This window comes from Aedes aegypti, chromosome 2 (assembly GCF_002204515.2).
Source record: "Aedes aegypti strain LVP_AGWG chromosome 2, AaegL5.0 Primary Assembly, whole genome shotgun sequence".
In the NCBI taxonomy this organism is placed as follows: domain Eukaryota; kingdom Metazoa; phylum Arthropoda; class Insecta; order Diptera; family Culicidae; genus Aedes; species Aedes aegypti.
Window position 1 is genome coordinate 269,236,632 of NC_035108.1, and position 23,162 is coordinate 269,259,793.

General features: G+C 36.2%; 1 protein-coding gene across 1 annotated transcript in view; it reads right to left on the bottom strand.

Moving 5' to 3' along the window:
• The window catches only part of LOC5565811 (nucleolar protein 4), a 226,164-nt gene that overhangs the window by 197,274 nt on the left and 5,728 nt on the right, over positions 1 to 23,162 (bottom strand). The window contains exons 3-5 of the mRNA XM_021839570.1: positions 16,027 to 16,124; positions 15,838 to 15,966; positions 14,980 to 15,768 (exon numbers count right to left, since the gene is read on the bottom strand). Coding sequence (XP_021695262.1) covers positions 14,980 to 15,768; positions 15,838 to 15,966; positions 16,027 to 16,124 — 1,016 coding nt within the window. The remainder of the gene's footprint in view (positions 1 to 14,979; positions 15,769 to 15,837; positions 15,967 to 16,026; positions 16,125 to 23,162) is intronic.

Sequence of the window (23,162 nt, forward strand, 5' to 3'; positions counted from 1 at the left end):
GAATCCTAATATGCTTTCCTAATTCTTAACAATATCATTTTTTTGGAAAAAAAAAAAATGAATTAAAAACAACGCCTAAATGTAGGCAATTTCTGAAGGAATTTCAAGCTATATTCAAAATAAATTCAATTATTTTAACGGTTTCAGACACACGGTGGCGCCGCTACAGCACATTTCAACTCCGTCAATATGTCCCATCCCTGATGCGGAACCGACCTTAGTCCAACCCCATCCTTTATTCTACTGACAAAACCACCACCGTGTACCATCAACGACAAGGGCTTCTCTCCCATTCCTCCGCGCTAGATCGTCACTAGCAGAGAGCGGGAACAAACTAATTCCATTAGTCCCACTTTAGGACGATACTTTTAGCCTTAGCGCACCTTAGACTTTGAAGTTCACTCACACACACTCACACTCGTTGTCATCAAGCTTCCCACCACCGTAATAAGAATCGTGCTGATAGGCTTGACGTCGAACTACTCTTTGTCATTAAATCATTTTCGCCATTATTAGCTCGTTGTTGGCGATGTTGTCTATACTTAAGGATGACGACCAAACTACACTGCTGGTGGTGGACTCTTTCTACGAAGGCTAGCAATTGTCACACATGATTTACCACAATATATTGTGGTACGGGAGTGGATAAACGTGTCCCAATGTAACGAAATTGAAGTAACCGATTAGAAACGGATCCAATTGTTATAGCGATTTGAAAATTAATGGGGTTAAACGATAAAATTTATCAAAAAAAATCCACGTCCATCTTTACATTCTTAGAAACATCAGACAATATCGATAAGTTTTTATTGTTGTTCATAAATGGTGAACTACAACCCGAGTGAGTGAAACCTCCAAATTTGTGAATTCGTTTCACTACAGGGTGATTACTATTTCTTGCCAGTAAAATGAATGATTATCGAAAAAAAGATGTTCGTATCAATATTAATGTTCAGTGTTAATTCAGTTTTCAATATCTTTAACATTTGTCTACTCTGTGTAATGATAACACATTTTATTTACCTTATTTTCTGACCACATTCGTTGTTGTAAGAGTGTAATGCTCTTACACACGCACGTCATCCAGAAGCATATATTTTAACCCAGAGAGACGTATTTGTTTTACTGAAATTTTCCTTAATTAGTGTCTGGCTTTTTCATAGTAAGTCCAAAAGGTGGTGTTAGCATGCTATTTCAATCGAGTAAGTTTTCAAGCGTCGTTTGGAGAACGTGCATGCCAGCTGTAACGTCCTTGAAACAACACATGTGACTAAAAATTAAAGTAAATGAAGAATATTCAATATATGCTTTGTCAAAACTAACATTTATATGTATAAAACAGGATGTACACTGGAAATTGAAATTCATACAAACACTTTTTTCACAGACCATGTACTTTACTGACAGGAAATAATCACCCTGTAGAATCTATTCTGAAACTTTGAACTCCTCTAAATAGATGAAGGGGAGACTCTATGAATTTAAAGATTTTATAGGAAAATCATAAGCATATTACAATAACATTTATGGAAATAGGTAGCACTGTATGTGATAAGTTTCCTTCGTTACCGACTTGAAAATTTCACAATAAATAAAGAAAAGACTGAAATAAACCCAACTTAAAGTTTTTATATGTCTTTCATCACATATAAAAAGCACAATTGAGATAAAAATCAATTTAACACAGAAGTAAGCAAACTACGTCCATGATCTTTTGGGATGGAAATTTCTTGACCGAGTGCAAAAAATGACACCTTTGACTACAAAAGCTCTCAGTTTGTAACGGTGGATGTGCTTATTAAACACTTAGCTGAGAAGCAGGCTCTCTCTCAGAGAAGATGTAATGCCAAGAAGAATAATATAATAGTGTCTCACGCAAATTTTCCGTTGACTGACGTTTAGTCGAACGACTTTTAGTGGAATGACGTTTAGTTGAATGTCGTTTGGCATTAGGACATTTGGTCGAATGACATTTTTTGATCAATTAATTGATTAAAGAATCATTTGGTTCAACAGATCTAAAATCAAACTTTTTTTTTTGCACAATGGAGACAAACTTTTCATCAGCAGCCAATTATGACTCTTTCTTAATGATAATTATTACCTACGTTTTTCAACTTGATTAGAATATGTACTAATGTCATAAGACGAGAGTGTTATTTTATCAAATATCATAGATTTTCAAAGCTGATTGTATTAAATGATATAGAATCATTCTTTCCATGTTTATCGTATGTTTTAGCTATTTTGAATTTTCTTTGAAATAGTACTCTATTTATTGCTCAAGGTTGAAGGCCTAATAATCTGTTAAATTTTTTATTCTTTCGAAATTTGGAAAAATACCTCCTAAACATTTTTGTTGCACAGTTATTTATATATTAATTTCTTTCAAAATATCATCGTTATTTAAAAATAACTGCTGATCTTTATTCAATGAAAACTTTCAGAATGTAGGTTCGAAACTTTATTAAGTATGAAGTTTTAAAACCTCCAACCGTGGCTAAGAATTTGGAATGCGGAGATCAAATATTCCACCATAGATTCATCCAATTCGCCGAATTATCCAAAATAAAAAATGACATCATGTTACATCAAAAACGCAAGAATTCAATCGACTTTGTAGGGAAGATCAACAGTAATTCAAAAACTTTGAAGGCTTGAAGTTTGTTCAAAACAAAATTCACCAGAACACCAGAGCAGACTTCTTGCACTCTATCATGTTGTTCTAGCATATGCAACCTCCAGTAAAATACATACCGTAATGGCTCCATCCCATTACCCCGAACGCCATTACCCCGAACGCCACTACCCCGAACGCCACTACCCGAATGGGTCACTACCCCGAAAGCCATTACCCCGAATGGGTCATTACCCCGAACGCCACTACCCCGAATGAGCCATTACCCCGAATAGTATGAGATACAGTGCAAAAATGCGTCTCTAATGAAGGCTGGTAATTAATGGCACGTAAAATTCGTCGGTAAATTGTTCATCATATATTTTCCCTTCTTTTATATGCCAGCTATTCTTTCGAAATATCTTGATGGCAACTATATTCTTCTCATTCTTTCTGAGACAGTGCCTGTTTATCAGCTCAGTGGGCACCTTCGCAATTCAAGGGTTCATTCACAAATTTCATTTCGCCAAAAATTGCCATTTTTAACACCTACCCACTCCCTCATACTTTTTTTTTTGTATGGAAATTCTACATATTGTGAATGGGCTGTAACATTTTGAGGACAACCATCCACAAACTTTTTTGCTCCCTTTGTAACGGTCCTGCCGACAGAAGGAAGCATTCCCCTCCCCGTATTGAATAGTTCGAAAGATCAATGATCACCATTGAGTTACGAAATTTGTGAATGGGCTTTAATAAAATAAGCCTTTTATTGACTGAAAGGAATTTGAATCCATAACCCTCAATATGGTGTTGCTTAACAGTTGTGTAATCACCGCTATTTGGACTTGTTGGTGGTGTTCATATTTCAATTTTGTTTTTGAACAAATATTTTTCTTTCTTATGAATATAGGTTGTGTCATAGCATCACGTTGTTACAGTGATCATTCACGTCATAGCTGCAAACATTTCACCAGAAATTTTCCCTTCTTTTTTAAATAGGCTGTTCTTTCACGATTTTGTTGGATAAGCTAGGCACTAATATTTCCATATAGAACAGCTTTTTATAAAGGAATATATCTTGAAGGCATTCACTAAAGTGATTCCTGCTATAATTCTAATCGGAAATATTCCCTTTCTTTTATCTTCTTGTATTAAAACAGACAGGTCTCTTATGGATTTACTCACCACTTTTCTGCCATCATCATTTCTTCATTATCTTGAATCAAAAATATATTTTTTTGTGGTTATCTCACAGAAATTCAAATCAATGATTCCACAAATCAACAAAAGTTCTTACTTAGTGTCAATCAGAGGCCGCCGATTTTTCTAACATGTACAAGTGTACAAGTGCGATAGCGGAACGGTCGTCTATTAGGTTGGTTTTTAGGCGGGTTCCATAGAACAATACTTGCAGCGACTATCTCAGGGTGAACTTCCATTACCATCGTTTACTAAACAAAATCTTTAAGAAGATCTTAATCTTAATGCCCGACACCTATAAAAATGAGTAAAGGAAGTGGCTACCGACGTCCAATAAGAGACTTTACTACATCCTAATTTTGTGCATATAATAGCTATCCTTCTCATAATAAATTCTCCCTTCTTTTCGAAATAGGCTGTTCTTCAGAGCATTGCAATGTGGCTGTGTGAATCTTCCCAAAATTAAAGGACAAAACTTAGTGTGTAAAAATTATTTTCAGAACAACTAGCTGCTTTTTTATCTCCTAATATTTAAAAAATACATTTTTGACCCAAACTCGTGAAATACTCAAAAGGAATCGCAAAATTATCTCCCCAATCACTAACTAGAACAGTGGTCACCAAACTGCGGCCCGCGGGCCGCATGCGGCCCTCGTAAAGGTTTTGTGCGGCCCGCGAACACATTTTGAATGTTAATGTGAAGTGGCCCGCGTGTTACATAAAAGAAATAACGAGGCTTATATTCTTTTGCCTTTGCAACTATGTTTTCGAAAGTTGATCATTATTATATGAAAAATTTTCCTGTAGGATTTCATTAGGAATTTATGGAATATTGGCTGTATTTATCAGCTCAGGAATAACCAGTCAAGTGACAGCTGACAGCTCCTATTTGATGCAACAATGAGGTGGTTACGAGGTTTTTCTGAGAAGTAAAAATTTAACCCAAAATTCACAACACGAGTCCTCAAAAGATTCGAATGACAATGCATCGAAATGCAAGGATTTTTGCTGATACTCTTTCTCTCTTGCTTCGATGCTCACCCTTACTGACACTTTAGGATAACTCTTAAGTGACTCGTCCAAACAAAACAGGTCTCGCGGAGTTGTGAATGCACTCTTTTTTGGTGGAATTTTCATCCGTTGTGTTTTGTGTTTCCCCTGTTTTGGAGCGTCTTGCTGGGTAGGGAGTCGAAGCCGGTTATGGACCCTTTGCGTATTATGGACCCCCTACAGAAAAACATAAAATTAACACTCAAAGCAACTTTGTTCCTATGAAAATCCACCGGGAGAACTTCGATTACATTGTTAGTCAGCAGTTTCAGGCAAAATATTTGGTTTGAGACGCATACATACAGATATTTGAACAGTTTTGTAAATGAAACCACACAAGAGGGTCCATAATACGCATTTCCAGGTGGGTCCATAATAGGCTCGTCGGCAGCGAGCCGGATTACATGGGAATCAAATGGAGGGTCCATAATACGCAACGTCAAATTTGTAAACAATCCTATTATGGACCCCGGGAGGGTCCATAATAGGCATTCGGACAACAGTTTTTCAAATGCATATTTCGCTGGAAAAATCGAATGATTTTGTATGTGTCATAGACGTACTATGAAGTAAAGACATTGAATTTGTTGTTAGACTCCACAAAACGTATATGCGTCTGAGATTTCATTGCGGAAAAGCGTCTAGAATGAATTTCAGCTACTAAGGGGTCCATTACTAGCATTGAAACCCTAGTGCTTTGTGAAGCCCAAGCAGGACAGTTCGGTTTTGCGTCGTCCGATTGATTTTTCTGACGGATTCGCGCGTATTTTCGTTGCTGGATTTTTGTTTTCCCTGTTTTGGAGCGCCTTGCTGGGTAGTGCTTCGTGAAGCCCAAGCAGGACAGTTCGGTTTTGCGTCGTCCGATTGATTTTTCTGACGGATTCGCGCGTATTTTCGTTGCCGGAGAATTTTTTTTCCACTGTTTTGGAGCGTCTTGCTGGGTAGTGCTTTGTGAAGCCCAAGCAGGACAGTTCGGTTTTGCGTCGTCCGATTGATTTTTCTGACGGATTCGCGCGTATTTTCGTTGCTGGATTTTTGTTTTCCCTGTTTTGGAGCGCCTTGCTGGGTAGTGCTTCGTGAAGCCCAAGCAGGACAGTTCGGTTTTGCGTCGTCCGATTGATTTTTCTGACGGATTCGCGCGTATTTTCGTTGCCGGAGAATTTTTTTTCCACTGTTTTGGAGCGTCTTGCTGGGTAGTGCTTTGTGAAGCCCAAGCAGGACAGTTCGGTTTTGCGTCGTCCGATTGATTTTTCTGACGGATTCGCGCGTATTTTCGTTGCCGGAGAATTTTTTTTCTCCTGTTTTGGAGCGTCTTGCTGGGTAGTGCTTCGTGAAGCCCAAGCAGGACAGTTCGGTTTTGCGTCGTCCGATTGATTTTTCTGACGGATTCGCGCGTATTTTCGTTGCCGGAGAATTTTTTTTTCCCCTGTTTTGGAGCGTCTTGCTGGGTAGTGCTTCGTGAAGCCCAAGCAGGACAGTTCGGTTTTGCGTCGTCCGATTGATTTTTTCTGACGGATTCGCGCGTATTTTCGTTGCCGGAGAATTTTTTTTCCCCTGTTTTGGAGCGTCTTGCTGGGTAGTGCTTTGTGAAGCCCAAGCAGGACAGTTCGGTTTTGCGTCGTCCGATTGATTTTTCTGACCGATTCGCGCGTATTTTCGTTGCCGGAGAATTTTTTCCCCTGTTTTGCAGTAGTGTGTGATCCTTTGACTGCGACGCTTGCTCCTGCGGGGCGGGTGATGCGGTCAGGATCGAACGTGTTATGCGTGGAGTGCAGTGAAAAAGTGTATAGTATTTTACGGAAACCACAGTGCGGCGACGGAGAAAAACTGCTTCACATCCTGGTAAAATCGTTCTTTATTATTGTTTACTTTACTCACTTATTACCAATTCAAACTAAATACGTGCCAGGGTCGAAAATATAATTTTCGATTCGGGAAGTGTAAAAACATTGCATATATCCATTTGATATCTGGATGTTTTTATGCGGGGCTTACTGTAAATAAAAATGACCTCAGAATGTGTGTGTATTTACTGCCATTCTTGAAATGGGTCGTTGGAATTTCAGTAGAGCTATCACCTTTCATCTCCTGGGCTAAAATTGTCTGCAGATATAAAGATATCGAAGGGTATCATTAAATACATGCATACAATTTTCTTCCATAAAAGCACTGCCGGCCAGTGGGAGGTGGATTGTATCACACACACACACACACACACACACAATTTTCATCCGTTGTGTTTTGTGTCGCGTCTTCCACGCTCATTTTGTATTGCCTCTCTGCTCAGTATATTTTCTATCTCTTACAAAGAGGCAAAGACAACACGCTAGTCTAGAGCATTCTTTCGAACTCTGGTGATGCTGCGGAATTATTATCAAGCCTTGGGATAACTAGAAATCTGTCTGAGACCATATCTCTCGAATATATCTTGAATCAAAAAATCTTAGATAAGCCAAGGGTTTAAAATTAATTAAGTGCCTATAAATTTCTTCGCTTCGCGAAAAGTCTTCCCATCGGTTTATTGATAAAATTTTAGTTCTTTTGAAGCAATGTAATATCCAAGAGTCATAAGCATCCAGCCCAGATATATCTCCAACCCGTATTAATAAGGAGTCTGATTTTGTTTTAATGGGACAATACCATCTGTATTGTTTTGGTCAAAACCTTCTTCTACAAGAGATAACCAAAGGACCACAAAACTCATGTCAATAGGAAAAGATTCATGTTTTTTGCATTCTCATTGAAAATAAAAAAAAATCTCAAATACGTTATGGCCCGCGCTATGTTTTGAAAACACCTAAGTGGCCCGCATAAGCATATAAGCTGAGGACCACTGAACTAGAATATGTCTCAAAGTCTCCATCCCATTACCCCGAACGCCATTACCCCGAACGCCACTACCCCGAACGCCACTACCCCGAATGGGTCACTACCCCGAAAGCCATTACCCGAATGGGTCATTACCCCGAACGCCACTACCCCGAATGAGCCATTACCCCGAATAGTATGAGATGCAGTACAGTATCTTGTTTTGCGTGCAAAAATGCGTCTCTAATAAAGGCTGGTAATTAATGGCACGTAAAATTCGTCGGTAAAATGTTCATCATATATTTATTCTTTCGAAATATCTTGATGGCAACTATATTCTTCTCATTCTTTCTGAGACAGTGCCTGTTTATCAGCTCAGTGGGCACCTTCGAAATTCAAGGGTTCATTCACAAATTTCATTTCGCCAACAATTGCCATATTTAACACCTACCCACCCCCTCGTACTTTTTATGTATGGAAATTCTACACATTGTGAATGGGCTGTAACATTTTGAGGACAACCACCCACAAACTTTTTTGCTCTCTTCAGCGTTACGAAATTTGTGAATGGGCTTTAATAAAATAAGCCTTTTATTGACTGAAAGGGATTCGAATTCATAACCCTCAATATGGTGTTGCTTAACAGATGCGTAATCACCGGTATTTGGACTTGTTGGTGGTGTTCATATTTCAATTTTGTTTTTGAACAAATATTTTTCTTTCTTATGAATATAGGTTGTGTATTTTTCTTTCTTATGAATATAGGCATCACGTTGTTACAGTGATCATTCACGTCATAGCTGCAAACATTTCACCAGAAATTTGCCCTTCTTTTTTAAAAAGGCTGTTCTTTCACGTTTTTGTTGGATAAGCTAGTCACTAATATTTCCATATAGAACAGCTTTTTATAAAGGAATATATCTTGAAGGCATTCACTAAAGTGATTCCTGCTATAATTCTAATAGGAAATTTTCCCTTTATTTTATCTTCTTGTATTAAAACAGACAGGTCTCTTATGGATTTACAACCACTTCATTATCTTTAATCAAAAAAATATTTTTTTTGTGGTTATCTCACAGAAATTTAAATTAACGATCCCAAAAATCCACAAAAGTTCTTACTGTAGCGTCAATCAGAGGCCGCCGATTTTTCTAACATGTACAAGTGTACAAGTGCGATAGCGGAACGGTCGTCTATTAGGTTGTTTTTTTAAGCGGGTTCTAAAGAACAACTTTTGCAGCGACTATCTCAGGGTGAACTTCCATTACCATCGTTTACGAAACAAAATCTTTAAGAAGATCTTAAGGTGAAGATGAATCGAAGCCAAAACTCAAATTTTCAAGAGCACGGATCTGGAGAACCGAACACCCATTTGAGCTGAAAACTTAATCGATTGGTCATCACCAGCGAGTGACCAATCGATTAAGGTTTCAGCTTAAAAGGATGTTCGGTTCTCCAGATCCGTGCTCTTGAAAATTTGAGGTTTGGCTTCGATTCATCTTCACCTTAATCTTAATGCCCGACACCTATAAAATGAGTAAAGGAAGTGGCTACCGACATCTAATAAGAGACTTTACTACATCCTAATTTTGTACATATTATAGCTATCCTTCTCATAATAAATTCACCCTTTTTTTCGAAATAGGCTGTTCTTCAGAGCATTGCAATGTGACTGTGTGAATCTTTCCAAAATTAGAGGACAAAACTTAGTGTGAAAAAATTATTTGCTGAACAACTAGCTGCTTTTTTATCTTCTAATATTTGAAAAATACATTTTTGAGCCAAAATCGTGAAATACTCAAAAGGAATCGTACAATTATCTCCCCACTCTCTAACTCTAGAATATGTCTCAAAATGTTATCCATTCGGGGTAATGGCGTTCGGGGTAGTAACCCATTCGGGGTAGTGGCGTTCGGGGTAATGACCCATTCGGGGTAATGGCTTTCGGGGTAGTGGCGTTCGGGGTAGTGGCATTCGGGGTAGTGGCGTTCGGGGTAGTGTCATAGAATCGTCTCAAAATGTTATCCATTCGGGGTAATGGCGTTCGGGGTAGTGACCCATTCGGGGTAGTGGCGTTCGGGGCAATGACCCATTCGGGGTAATGGCTTTCGGGGTAATGGCGTTCGGGGTAGTGGCATTCGGGGTAGTGGCGTTCGGGGTAGTGTCATAGAATCACCGTAATCCGGGGTAACAGTGATCAGTTTTTGGGATATTTCCTAAATTTTTCATTTGAAAATGCAAATGTCGCAAGTTTTATATTTTTAAAACAAGTACTGACACCCACCGCTCGTGACTCTATATTGTATTTTGGTTCTCATAAGATTTAAGTATGTTTAAATAAATGTTTTAAGTGATTTTTTGATTTAGCTGATATGGGGTTACGTTGATCATCCATGTGAACAACGTTCGGTAATATTGAAAATGTCGTTGCTTACTAAAATCATGGCTCCTGAAGTCGAATTTGAAGACCAAACTCTGTAAATCAATTACTTTTGAGTTATTTCAAAACTAAAATCACTTTGAATCACGCAATACGCCTAAGAGTAGGCAATTGCCTAAGGAAATTCTGCATTCTTAATAGTACCGTAAAACGGGGTAACTTTGATAGTTTTTTCGAAGAAAACTTGAATATTTTTGCATGCTGTTTCAAAGATTTACAATTTATATTTTTAAAACAAGTACTGGCATCCTAGCTATCGATTACAGTCGATAAATTGGCAAAAGATTCATTTTGAATGGATATATCATTTTTCATACAATCGAAAGTTGGTTTTCTGTTTTGGGGTAACTTTGATAATGGAGTATGATTCGAACAAAATTGAATGAATAACGAACATTTGTAGGGCATTGCATACCTCTAGGCGTTTAACGTTATATGGAAATTTCTGACTTAGATTACAAAAATGGTCCCAGTTTGTGAATATGCTTTTCGCTAAGAGATTTGAGACCGTATTCAAGTTCTATGATAACTAGGCTATCAAAGATAAGTGGCCAACTATTCAAAACTACATCAAATAGTGATCGTAGAACAGATTGTTTGTAAGCGTTTTGAAAATGCTAAAATTGTGTAAATTTTTTAAATTCGTATAAAAAGCCCAAAATGTTCTTGATTCAAATGAAAATCGCTCTTACATGAAGTGTCATACTAATATTCTTTAGTTTTGCATTCTTTTTGCTTAACTGTTTAACAGAAATTATGATATTTCATTTAGTATGCGGTGGGTTACTCACTATCAAAGTTACCCGCATTATCAAAGTTACCCCGTTTTACGGTAGTTCGTTAATGTTGCTTAATTGAATAAACTTATGAAAGTTTTGACAACGGAATCGTTTTCGGCGATGCCATTTTAAGTAGCAATCGCATTTTCCTTGCTCATACCATTCGCAGAACTTGTGTGAGACATGAATCTTGGGTATTATCATCCATAATGATAAAAATAATTGATTCAAAAAGTTGACAAATTTACGCATGGAAGAAATGCAATTTTCACAAAAACCTCAATTTTCATTAGCTTATGAATGTAAGAAAGAGAAGCACCACTAATACTAAAATATTTCATCAATAAATGATGATTCGAACTTATTACGAGAAGAATCATACCGATCAATGTTACCCCGCTGATCAATGTTACCCCGGATTACGGTACCATATACGCACTCATCGATTAGTCGAATGACGTTTAGTTGAATGACTTTAGTCGAATGATTTTAGTCGAATGACTTTAGTCAAATGTCTTTAGTCGAATCTATGACATTTTGCCGAATGACGTTTGGCCGAAAGTACATTTGGTCGAACGGATATTTCGTCGAATGGACATTTCGTCGATAAGGTTTAGTTGCAACAGAAAGCATATGACATTTGGTCGAACTCACATTTCATGGAACGGATAGTGGTTGAATCTAAATAGTATGGAAGCAAAGTTTTACGTTTAGTCTGATTATCATCGAGAGTAGCATTTTGTCACTAATACAAAAGTGATTGAATATTTGAAAAAGTATCAGTCATTTTTTTTTTTTTTTTGCATACAGATTCCATAAGCAAAATTTTGTTATACAATTTGATGGACGCTCTTCCATCATATTGATCAACCTCTTGCGTTCTTTACGTTTCATGCTGCTTTTTCGTTTAAACATGTTCTGTGATTCGAGATAAGATATACTTAGCACAATTTTCATCTATATAAATAAAAATGGAGTGGTGTTTGTATGTGACGAAATGGCTTGAGAACGGGTCAACGGATTAACAGAAGATTTTCACTTTTGCACTCCACAAGGGATGCGACATGTTCGTGTGAGGAAAAAGTTCGGGAAAGTCTCCGGAATAATCGGAAAAATGAAAGAACACTAAGGTGTCATTTTGTATGGGGAATTTATTGACGTTTTCGAACAGTCTACATAATGGCAAGACGATTTTTGCCGGGACCACTAGTTTTTAAAAATTCAAAACTTCTACTGCAAATTCTGTTATTGACCCGGGGTCATCAACACTGTCGGAAAAGCCATATATTTGCTTGAGGTATGTTATTAAATTGGAAGTCACAATTGGACATAAGTAGAGTTGCTGACACCTGATATAGGTTTTCCTTAAAACAAATTTTAAGTCTCATTTCCGCATTCAAAAATCTTACCCACGTACGTAAGCTGCAAGACCCGGAATTCAAGAAAAGATCCCAAGCACTCTCTCCGAATATTTCCATCAGATGATGATCAGCAGTTCATTACGAAGAACGATGACATTTCAAACGAATAATAACATTATGTTCACATCGTTGAGTAATAAAATAACTTGTTAATCAGTATTCCAAAGAACCAAATTTCCATTCAACTAAACCTCATTCGATCAAAATAAATGTTCCAAAGCAATTCGACCAAATGTAATTTCGACCAAATGTCATTCGACGAAATTTCCTAAATCCGTTTAGTCGAGTGGCGTTTAGTCAAATGACGTTTTGTCGAATGACATTTAGTCGATTGACGTTTTGTCGAATGACGTTTTGTTAGATAAAGTTTTGTCGAATGACGTTTTGTTAGATGACGGTTTGTCAAATGACGTTTAGTTGAATGACGTTGAGTCGAACGACGTTTTGTCGAATGGAATTTAGTCGAATGACATTTAGTCAAATGACGTTTATTCGAATGGCGTTAAGTCGAATGACCCGGAATTCAAGAAAAGATCCCAAGCACTCTCTCCGAATATTTTCATCAGATGATGATCAGCAGTTCATTACGAAGAACGATGACATTTCAAAAGAATAATAACATTATGTTCACATCGTTGAGTAATAAAATAACTTGTTAATCAGTATTCCAAAGAACCAAATTTCCATTCAACTAAACCTCATTCGATCAAAATAAATGTTCCAAAGCAATTCGACCAAATGTAATTTCGACCAAATGTCATTCGACGAAATTTCCTAAATCCGTTTAGTCGAGTGGCGTTTAGTCAAATGACGTTTTGTCGAATGACATTTAGTCGATTGACGTTTTGTCGAATGACGTTTTGTTAGATAAAGTTTTGTCGAATGACGTTTTGTTAGATGACGGTTTGTCGAATGACGTTTAGTTGAATGACGTTGAGTCGAACGACGTTTTGTCGAATGGAATTTAGTCGAATGACATTTAGTCAAATGACGTTTATTCGAATGGCGTTAAGTCGAATGACGTTTAGTCGCATGACGCTTAGACGAATGACGTTCAGCGATTAGTGGAATAGACATGACTATATGGAAAGGATAAATATAAAGGAATTTTGTAACTATAGGAGTCGTGACATTTAGTCGAATGAAATAAATTGAGATTTCACTTAAAATTGGGCATATTTTTTGTACTACATATGTACAATAGCTTCACTGTCCTCTAGGGAACGATTGAGTAGCTTGTCGAATAGAATGCAAGAGTTCAGTAATTGATTGACTCTAATGACCTAAAATCGAATGATCAAATACATATTTAATTTGACAATACATTCATTATCTCTTTTGTGAGCTATCGAAATTAATTTAGTTGGTAAACATTGATCAATTTAAGTAGATGAAAAAACCGAATTTAGTACTATACCATTTAATTCCACTAGAGTTGTATACTTTGACAGATACGCGTATTTCGACCTCGTCGTGTACTAGACTCGACTTGTGTGACTTCTGAAATTGAACAACTTTGTGGAACAGACCAACTTTCCACGACTCACCGTTTTCGAATTAAATTAAAAAGTCTCTCGGTTACTTACTTTTGTCTTTGAACAACCCTCTGAAACTCTGTGTAAAATGACTGCAATGTAATAATTCCCTTACAGACAAAACTTCAAGTTATTTGTAGTTCGTCATCCAAATTTCAGCCAATTTGGACTACCAGAAACTGAGATACAGCACCCCAAGTCATATCAGCGAGCTATTCATTAGATCTGCAAAAGATCAAATTTAGCTATGGTTCAAAAGTTCCAGGAATAAAATTTTGACAATATCTTCAGATCTTTTATCTCTTAAGTCAATCAAAACAATATCTCGATTTGATGATCAGAACTTCGCTTCTTCGCTTCTCGGGTTGGCACATATCGTTAAAATTTGAATATTTAGTCGCTACATACAACAAGTAAGGAGATTTTGTTAAATATGGGCTTTTTTACAAAGCGTTTAGTTTGTTGGCTTACGAGGTTTTCACCAACAGAAACACTTCCAGTATATTCTAGTAAGTTGCTGGATGAACTAGAGCACTTTTTCTAGTCACCAAAATGAAGAACTTGACGTAACAAATGATTCTGCCAAAAATAGCATTATACTAAATGACCAGAATTACAAGATTTTCTCATATTTAGAAATTGTGACCAGATCTATATTTGCGCATGTAAAATCTGATATTTAAGTCCCAAAAAACTATAGGAAGACCTAAACACACATTCTAGTCTAATTGAGATTCTCAGAAGGCATGCTTATTTTGTAGGCCTTAACATTTTTTTTTGTTTGCAGCTAGATTTCCTTTAATGAGTAGGGTAGGTGTACCAGTTATGGCCATAGTGGTTCCCTATTTCGCCATACATGATAACTTGAATTTATTTACATTTTGAAAAATTTTGTGTGTTTTATGAGTAAGATGAAGGATGTGTCTTGATGTTGAAACATTCAAAAATATTAAAAATATGAAAGTTTTCAATTACACATATGGCCAAATAGGGAACCACTATGGCCATAACTGGTACACTTTCCCTATATATTGAATTAAATTAGTTGGTGTCAAGGATTCCAAAATTGCATGAAATCACGCAATAAATATGCTTCTACTAAGATTGTTTTATTGCTTTTACTCACCATATTCAACGCGTCGTCATCCGTCACCCCCATGCTCCTGGTCAGATCCAAATACGTGGATGTTATTGGTCTGGAATCATCTCGATCAATATCACTATCACTGTCACTATCTTCGGAGTCATCATCAAATCTTTCCCCACTTGCATCACTAGCCTCACACGTTAACAAATCTTTCCCCGGTTGATCGTCTTCATTAGCTAAACGTTCCCTATCTCCATTGCCAACCGCAATCTTCTCATCGAGCTCCTTCCCATTATCAGCTAAGGCACCATTTTCATTCAAAGCACTTTTAGTCACATTTCGGAAATTGACTTCGAACGTCTTATCAGACTCCGGAGTTCCGGTCAAATCCACCACCGGTTCTTCCTGATTTTCAGCTTCCCTAGCCGGCTCCTCCACTGCAACATCAACTTCGTTCTTCTTCGCTGCATTATCGTAAAATGTTCTGAGCAACTGATAGTACATCGTACCGTCCCGTTCCTCGTTTTGCACTTTGTAGTAGTCTATCAACTTCGAATAAACTTCATCGCTATTTAATCTATCGAAACTTGACCTAGCATCGCTAAAACTATTCGGTAACAAGGATTGCGGAGTGGGAACTCTTTTGGATTGTGAAAATTCTTTGGTTTCCCTATCGAAAGATTCATCAGTCTTCGTTGTTCGCGGACTACTGTCGGACCGCTCATATTTGATTGGCGATGGGGGTCTCAATGATTTCGAACATTGACCACAAAGCGACAGGAACTTTGTCACAGCTTCCCTCGGAAGGAAGGCGTAGGTTTCGGTAATCTGAAAGTCAAATGTAAAAACAAGAACGGTATTGAAATAACATGTTTGGGTCTTTGAAAGGATAATTACCGTTCTGTATGTTCGCTTTTGTCCAGCGTGTCGGCTTGAACGACTGCCCAAAGAAACATGAACGCCGTAGATGATGTTGAAAAAGTTTTCAACTACTGCCACCTTTTTGAATGGCTGAGAGTCGGTTTCCTGAAATTAGACCAGTAATTTATATTGCTCTCATAAAATTTCAAACAATCAAGCACAAACCGCCGTATTCGGAGCAAATAAAAGGCAACCGTCGTTTTCTTCCTGATTATGAAAGGCGAAAATGTCTTGAAATCCATCCGGCTTTGATGTTGTGAAACCTGTAATAATGGTGAGGTAAAACACACTTTTATAATTCAAACTGAACAGTAGACTGATGAACATTTTTCTTGCAAATTTTTATCCTTTATGGTAAATATTATCCTTCCAAAGTTTGAACCTATTTGAATGAAATTTGTCTGTTCTGATCACTAGACTTTCAGTGATTACTTTTCATTAAAATCATGTAATTTGCTTTAGAATGAATGGGACTTTCAAAAGATTTTAGCGATAGGTGCCGTTTAGACGTCTTACCACTCTTTGCAAACAATTGGAAGAAGAACGATTTCTGAGAGATATAAAAAAATGGCTAAACGGGATTTGAACTCACAACTCTTGTGTAGATGGTAAGTGCTTTTCCGACCAACGAATAATATACCAAATTGCTTTTTTTGTTCAAAATAAATATTATAATAATCAAAAACTGAATTTGCGAATAAGAATAAATGATTGTCCAAAACGTGTCAAAATCGATTTTAGATAGTGAAAAAGATATTTAGATCAAAAACCTAAATTTGAGTGTTAGAATAGTAGTTTACGGAACAAGTTGCAGAATGATGATTTTTACAGCACAGTTCTTATGAGCACTTCCACAATTATTAACTGAGAGCTTACTGTGCCAATGACCTTTCATGCATGTGTATATCGTGTGGCAGGTACGAAGATACTCTATGCCCTGGGAAGTCGAGAAAATTTCCAACCCGAAATGATCCTCGACCGGTGGGATTCGAACCCACGACCCTCAGCTTGGTCTTGCTGAATAGCTGCGCGTTTACCGTTACGGCTATCTGGGCCCCTGAGCATTCGTAAAACAAACAAATTATTTATTAGTCTTCATTAGAGAGACTTTCAGCCCTTGGCTGCTTTGTCTCTGAAATGGTTCCCGAGTAATTCAGAGGTACAGTTGGATAGGTTTTTTCCGGATGATAATCTACTTACAAAACACTCTATAAACATAGACACTAACAAACCAATCTTCATATTTCCAAATATTTATGAGCACATTGGCAATACTCCGGAAGTCATATATGGAAACTCTACATATTATATAACTGGAGACATGCCTGGTTCAATTGGCAGTAAAATCGTTCCAAAAACAGCGAGATTTATTTTTGAGTAGTTTCTCGAACGATCGAAAAGTGCCTCAATAAAGCTCCCTAGTGTTTTGAAGCCTTCTAAAAAGTTTTTCAGTTAAAAATGCGCTACTTTTTATGTATTCATCATTTTAATCTTTCCCTCTAGAAGTGAGATAAAAAAAATTTTGAACTTTTCAATATATAATATATTTTTTTATAATAATCCCTTAAAAGTTTTTTTTCGGGATATTTTTTGCATATTTCATTTTATAGTTTTAGAATGTTCTAAGCTCTTTTATATCGTTAAAATAAAAAAAATAGAATACGGCATCTCACTAAGTTTTGAAACAAAAAAAAACTATGACAGTTTATGTAGTGTTTTTGAGCTTAATTCACATACTTGTAACTAAACAACAGGCAATAAGATGCAGATCAAACCATGCGCATATGAGAGAACATGTCCTTGACATCAAACCTCAAAATGATTGAACTTTAAGAGAATGTTCGGTATGTTTAACCATATAATATGTTGATAAATTATTTTATATTTTATATTATATAATTTTTTAATGTATATATATATATTTTATATATAATTATAACTCACCTCTTGCCATGCCAAGGTTACAAAAAAAACTATAAATAATTTCAATGGCAATTAGGCAACCTTCCGCCACCTTGAGTATTAGGTATATGATATGAATATCAATTTAATTTTGTGTACCGTTAGGCTTCCGTAGCTACTTCCAGCATAGTGTAAAACATACATGTAAACTGTGTTTAAGAGTATCTAATTACTATTGAACATTACTGGAGACAGTTTACCTCTCAATATTTTCCTGCTGATCTCAATGTTGCAAAGAAATTGTGTTTTTGTTCTAACAAGAGTAAAAACAATCAATGTAGAAATATTTTAATTCATTATTTCTAAATGCCTTACGTGGTAAAAATAGTTTGTGCACAATCGAAATGCATATGTGCTTTGTTTTACAAATCATGTCAAAAATACAAGTGTTGTCACTACATTCTCATACAGCTTGATCATGTTAACGATATCTTACAGTCCAGAATATATACTTCCATATGCACACAATATGATCTGAATCTTATTGCCTCTTGTTTAGTTACAAGTATGTGAAATATTCTCAAAAATACTATATTCACAGCAATAGCTTGTTTGTTTCCAAAATGTATGAGATACCGTATTCTTCAAAGTTGTTTTTTTTTCATGATATATAAAAGTTATTAGAACATTCTAAAATAATAAAACCAAAAATGCAGAAGTTATTTCCAAAAAAACACTTTCAAGGGGTTATTGTCAAAAACATATTAGGGTTCAGAGCTAGTTGGGCACTTTCATGATTCACTTTGGGCATGTGGGGTTTTTCTCGGCCGAATGTTCTGAAACTTTGCAACAAGACGCATAGTGTGACCAAATATGAGCTCAACAGCTTTCAAAATACCCCTGCCGTAGTGAAGTTGCGAGCTTGGTATCTTCAACCAAGTTATTAAAAATAGTCTTTCCTACAATTTTGTGAAGACACTAACCTTGTGTACTGAAAACATAAGAAAAAATCTATCTCACTTTTAAGGGTATATAAAGTGTCCCAGAAAGTATGGGCACGACTTGAGCATACTGCCATTCGGAGACTAGTGCAGATAGAAATCTGATTTCCATACATTTTATTCTTGTACATATCAAGAGCTGATTGTGAATTTTGGGCGATTTTTTCGATCAACCTGTTTGTTAATGGTGTTACATTTCTGGAAGCTCCTCTTATCAGTTTTGCACAAATCGCGTTATATTTGAGCGACTTTGTTGTACGAAAATTGTGCCAGGTCATAAAGTACGTACAATAAAAATCTGTAAAAAATATATTTATCATTTCCTATACGATAAATGATCAGACTATCACTTATTTTATTGGAAACTACATAGTGAAGTATATGAAGTTTGAAGAGAAACTAAAAATCTGGTTTCAGCTGTGGTCGACTTTCAAAAGGGTCAAAACCAAGTCCTTGTATATCCGTTAAAACATGTAAAATTGTAAAGTTTTGTTGTCTATCCAAAAGTATAGATATTCGACATAAGTAAATTTGAAATGAATTATTTTTATTTATATTGAAAACATATGAAACCCTATGATTTTGTGAAGTTATCTTATGTATAGAGAAAAACTAGCGATTTTTTAGCATTATACCATTTTGTCAAATGTTTCCTAGCAAAGCCAAATAAAATTTTTGTGGAACACTACAGATACCCTTGTAGCACACATGTTATAATTGAGGCAGAATAACTCTTATATGACCAGATCTGGTCATATAAGAGTTATTCTGCGTATATTATAACATTTTTGCTACTCAGGTACAATGTACTTGGACTCATCACATCGAAAGATATTCGTAAACACAAACATTACTACTTAAGTTCCAACAAAACACAAAAGTAGGGCCTGTGCTGGCTAGATAAAAATTGATTTTCTAAAAGTGAAAAGTTCAATATAAAAGGTTATTTTATCTAACAAAATTTTCACAGGCACCATTTAAAATGCCCCATGAAAATACAAATATATAAAAATATGTATTTGTGTGGAAAAATATTGTGATTCTTGTTATCAAAGTCGTGCCCATACTTTCTGGGACACCCTTTATATCTGAATATATCAAAAGTAGCGCAAAATATTGTTTTGAAAAGCGGACAGGCAAATAGGAAAAAAAATTATGCTAAGATATTTATTTGAGGTATGGCTACGTGCCGGTTTCCCAAGAAATTTCGAAATATCACCGGATCCAAATGTCCAATGATCAAAATCGACACAGATTTTCAAAGTTGAAGAGCTTTTTGGAAAGTAGTGGAAAAATGGAGCAACAACACAAAAAAAATTAAAACAAGAAAGTTATTGCGATGTGAATATTTTTTGTGGTGAAAAACATATGGTGCTAAAAAAGGGTTGAGGCGCTGTTTAGTAAGAACGACAAAATAACAAAATCTCCCACTGTGTACTCAATTCAAAACAAATTTTATAAATTTTATGGTGCCTAAAATGCAATTCAAGTATGGGACCGTCCATTGATTACGTAAGAGTTTACATGTGGAGGGCGTCTGAGACTTCTTAGGCGCCATACAATTTATTTTTAATAGTCTTATAAACAATCTTGCCATGGGGGAAGCGGATTGAAAACTTCCAAAATTGTCATTGATTATTAATGGATGGTCCCTATGGGACTTTCACCCCAAATATCATAGAAATCGGTCAAAATTTCGGTATATTAAACGTGAAAATTGAAATTCTGGGTCGAATTTTCATTACAAGAAACTAGCTACGCCTATTGTAAATATGCTTTAAGATGGAGTAGTTTTTGCCTAAATGTTTGAAAATCACTTTTGGCCCATAATGGGGCAGAAGTGCAAGCCCTATATTATCTCAGAAAAAAAACTTGAAAATTGCCGTGAAACTTCCTAAAATATGCGTTATCGAGTGAAAAAAGTTATCAAAAAATCACGTTTTATCTGAGTTTTTCAAAAGACTGCTATTTTTGGGTAGATTACAGTAATCCCTATGTTGGGCTAAATTCTGACTCCAATTGAGTGTGTATTTTTATGCAAATATCATTTTACGGTGAGTGAAAGGTATTTTCAGAACAAAAGTATCGACATTTTGGATTTCAGTCAGTGAACTATTGCCCCATTCTTGATTCTAACTTTGTCCCACCGGTGCGCAAAAGTTTGTTTAAGATAAACAATTTTGAAACTGTCATAACTAAAAAATGTTAAATATTTTGACACAAGTTTGTTCAACGACATTGTAGCCAATATATTTAAATTATATTTTTATTTTTTAAGGGCCCACCACTGACCTCCACACCAAAGAGCTCTTGATTGCACTAAGGTATTGGCTTGTCTTGTGTTGCAACCATGATTAGTTTGTGTTTGGACAAACACCATTGTGCTACCGGTGGGGTGTCCTACCCTATCGTATACACCATCATCACCATTACTTTAGTATTAAACACAAAGTAGGATAAGCTAGATGTACATACATCTATTGTGATCGTTATTTTAAGCAATAAAAATGTAGTTTCTTTGAGTTTGAGGTACGGTTAATTCGAGCCTTCACTCCTACCGCTTGCTCGATCAGTTGGTGTAAGAATACAATGATGTTTTGGTTTTTTAAATATATCATACACAAAAAGGAACAGTTCGCATAGACAACGCATGTGTAGGATACTGCGCAATGTTTTAGCAAAAAGATGAACCGTAGGATAGAGCAGTGGTAATTTAAACATGATTTTTAAACATCGATTTTGTAGGACTTGGAGTTTTCTAAGTTTGGATTTACAAACATGACCCAACGTAATTCTGAGGTATTGGAAAAGAGAATGTACACAACCGTAATAAAACTTCATTAATGGGTGACAAGGAACAAAAGAGCTTACACGGAACATCATACCACAAAGAGATGCAACTTTACTATCCATACTATTAATGCAATTTTCACAAGACAGTGTTGAATTCAACACAATAATGTCTGTTCCGAAACCTGGATTAACATGATTTTGAAGTTTTTTTTTCGTGGGCTATAGAACAGCGTATATTTTGTTTTAGAAAGGTTTATGGATAACAAGTTTGTTTTAAAATCAGTATCAGAGTAAAAAATGGATGTATCATCTGCGAACAAACTTGGTACACCAATTAGTGGTTGATTACACATATCATTTATATACGTAAGAAACAATAGAGGGGCCCAGATAGCCGTAGCGGTAAACGCACAGCTATTCAGCATGACCATGCTGAGGGTCGTGGGTTCGAATCCCGCTGGTCGAGGATCTTTTCGTAAAGGAAATTTTCTCGATTCCCAGGGCATAGAGTATCTTCGTACCTGCTACACGATATACACATGCAAAAATGGTCATTGGCATAGTAAGCTCTCAGTTAATAACTGTGGAAGTGCTCATAAGAACACTAATCTGAGAAGCAGGCTCTGTCCCATTTGGGACGTAACGCCAGAAAGAAGAAGAAGAAGAAACAATAGAGACCCTATATTGCTTCCTTGTGGCACCCCGACGTTAACTGTACGCAAAGAGCTTTTAACACCGTCAATAGCTACAAACTGCTGCCTATCTTTCAAATAGCTCTGAATGACATCATTCGCAATACCCCTCCGTTCAACTCTAGCGTTTTCAAACGGATATTATGGTCCAGCGTATCGAACGCGTTTTTTCAAATCGATAATAAGCTCTAATAAAACACATTAGCAATCAATTTTATCAATAAAGAAGTCTATTAGCTCTACTGTTACGGTCGATGCACTGCAGCCTTTTCTAAGCCCGTACTGATATTTGTATAAAACATCATACCGTCGATGGGGGTGACAATGGGTCTGGGGGGTGAGATTGGGTCAAAACGGAAAAATATGATTTATGAAATATTTCAGCTAAGAACGGTGATATTACTAAAATTAATAATTCATATGTTAGGGAACATATAATTACACATAATTCATCACAATATACATTTTTAGAAATAGTAGTTTTTGTTTACTATATCAATAAACTTGTATGTTGAAATTAGATAAAATTTACAACATTAAATTTCTCCTGTGCAAAGTATCACGCATGTACTTTAACCTCTACCGTTATATTAGTAGAAGGTTTAAAGTCTTTTCATTACACTTCACACGTATTTTCCGGAATGTATTTGATTTTTCAATAAAATTTTTATTTTTTTCGGTACGGTGTCTATAACATAAAAAATGGGGGTGAGATTGGGTCAAGCAAGAATGACAGTAAATGAAATTGCAAGTCCACTTTTTTGACATTTTACGGCGCCGGTAGTTCTCTTTTTCATTAAGATGTGTTTATTCTTTCTAAATACAGCATCTCTGAAACATCAAACTAGTCTACTTGAGGATTCCGTACATTGAATAACAATGCAATACATTTTGACAACTTCTCAATCCAGCA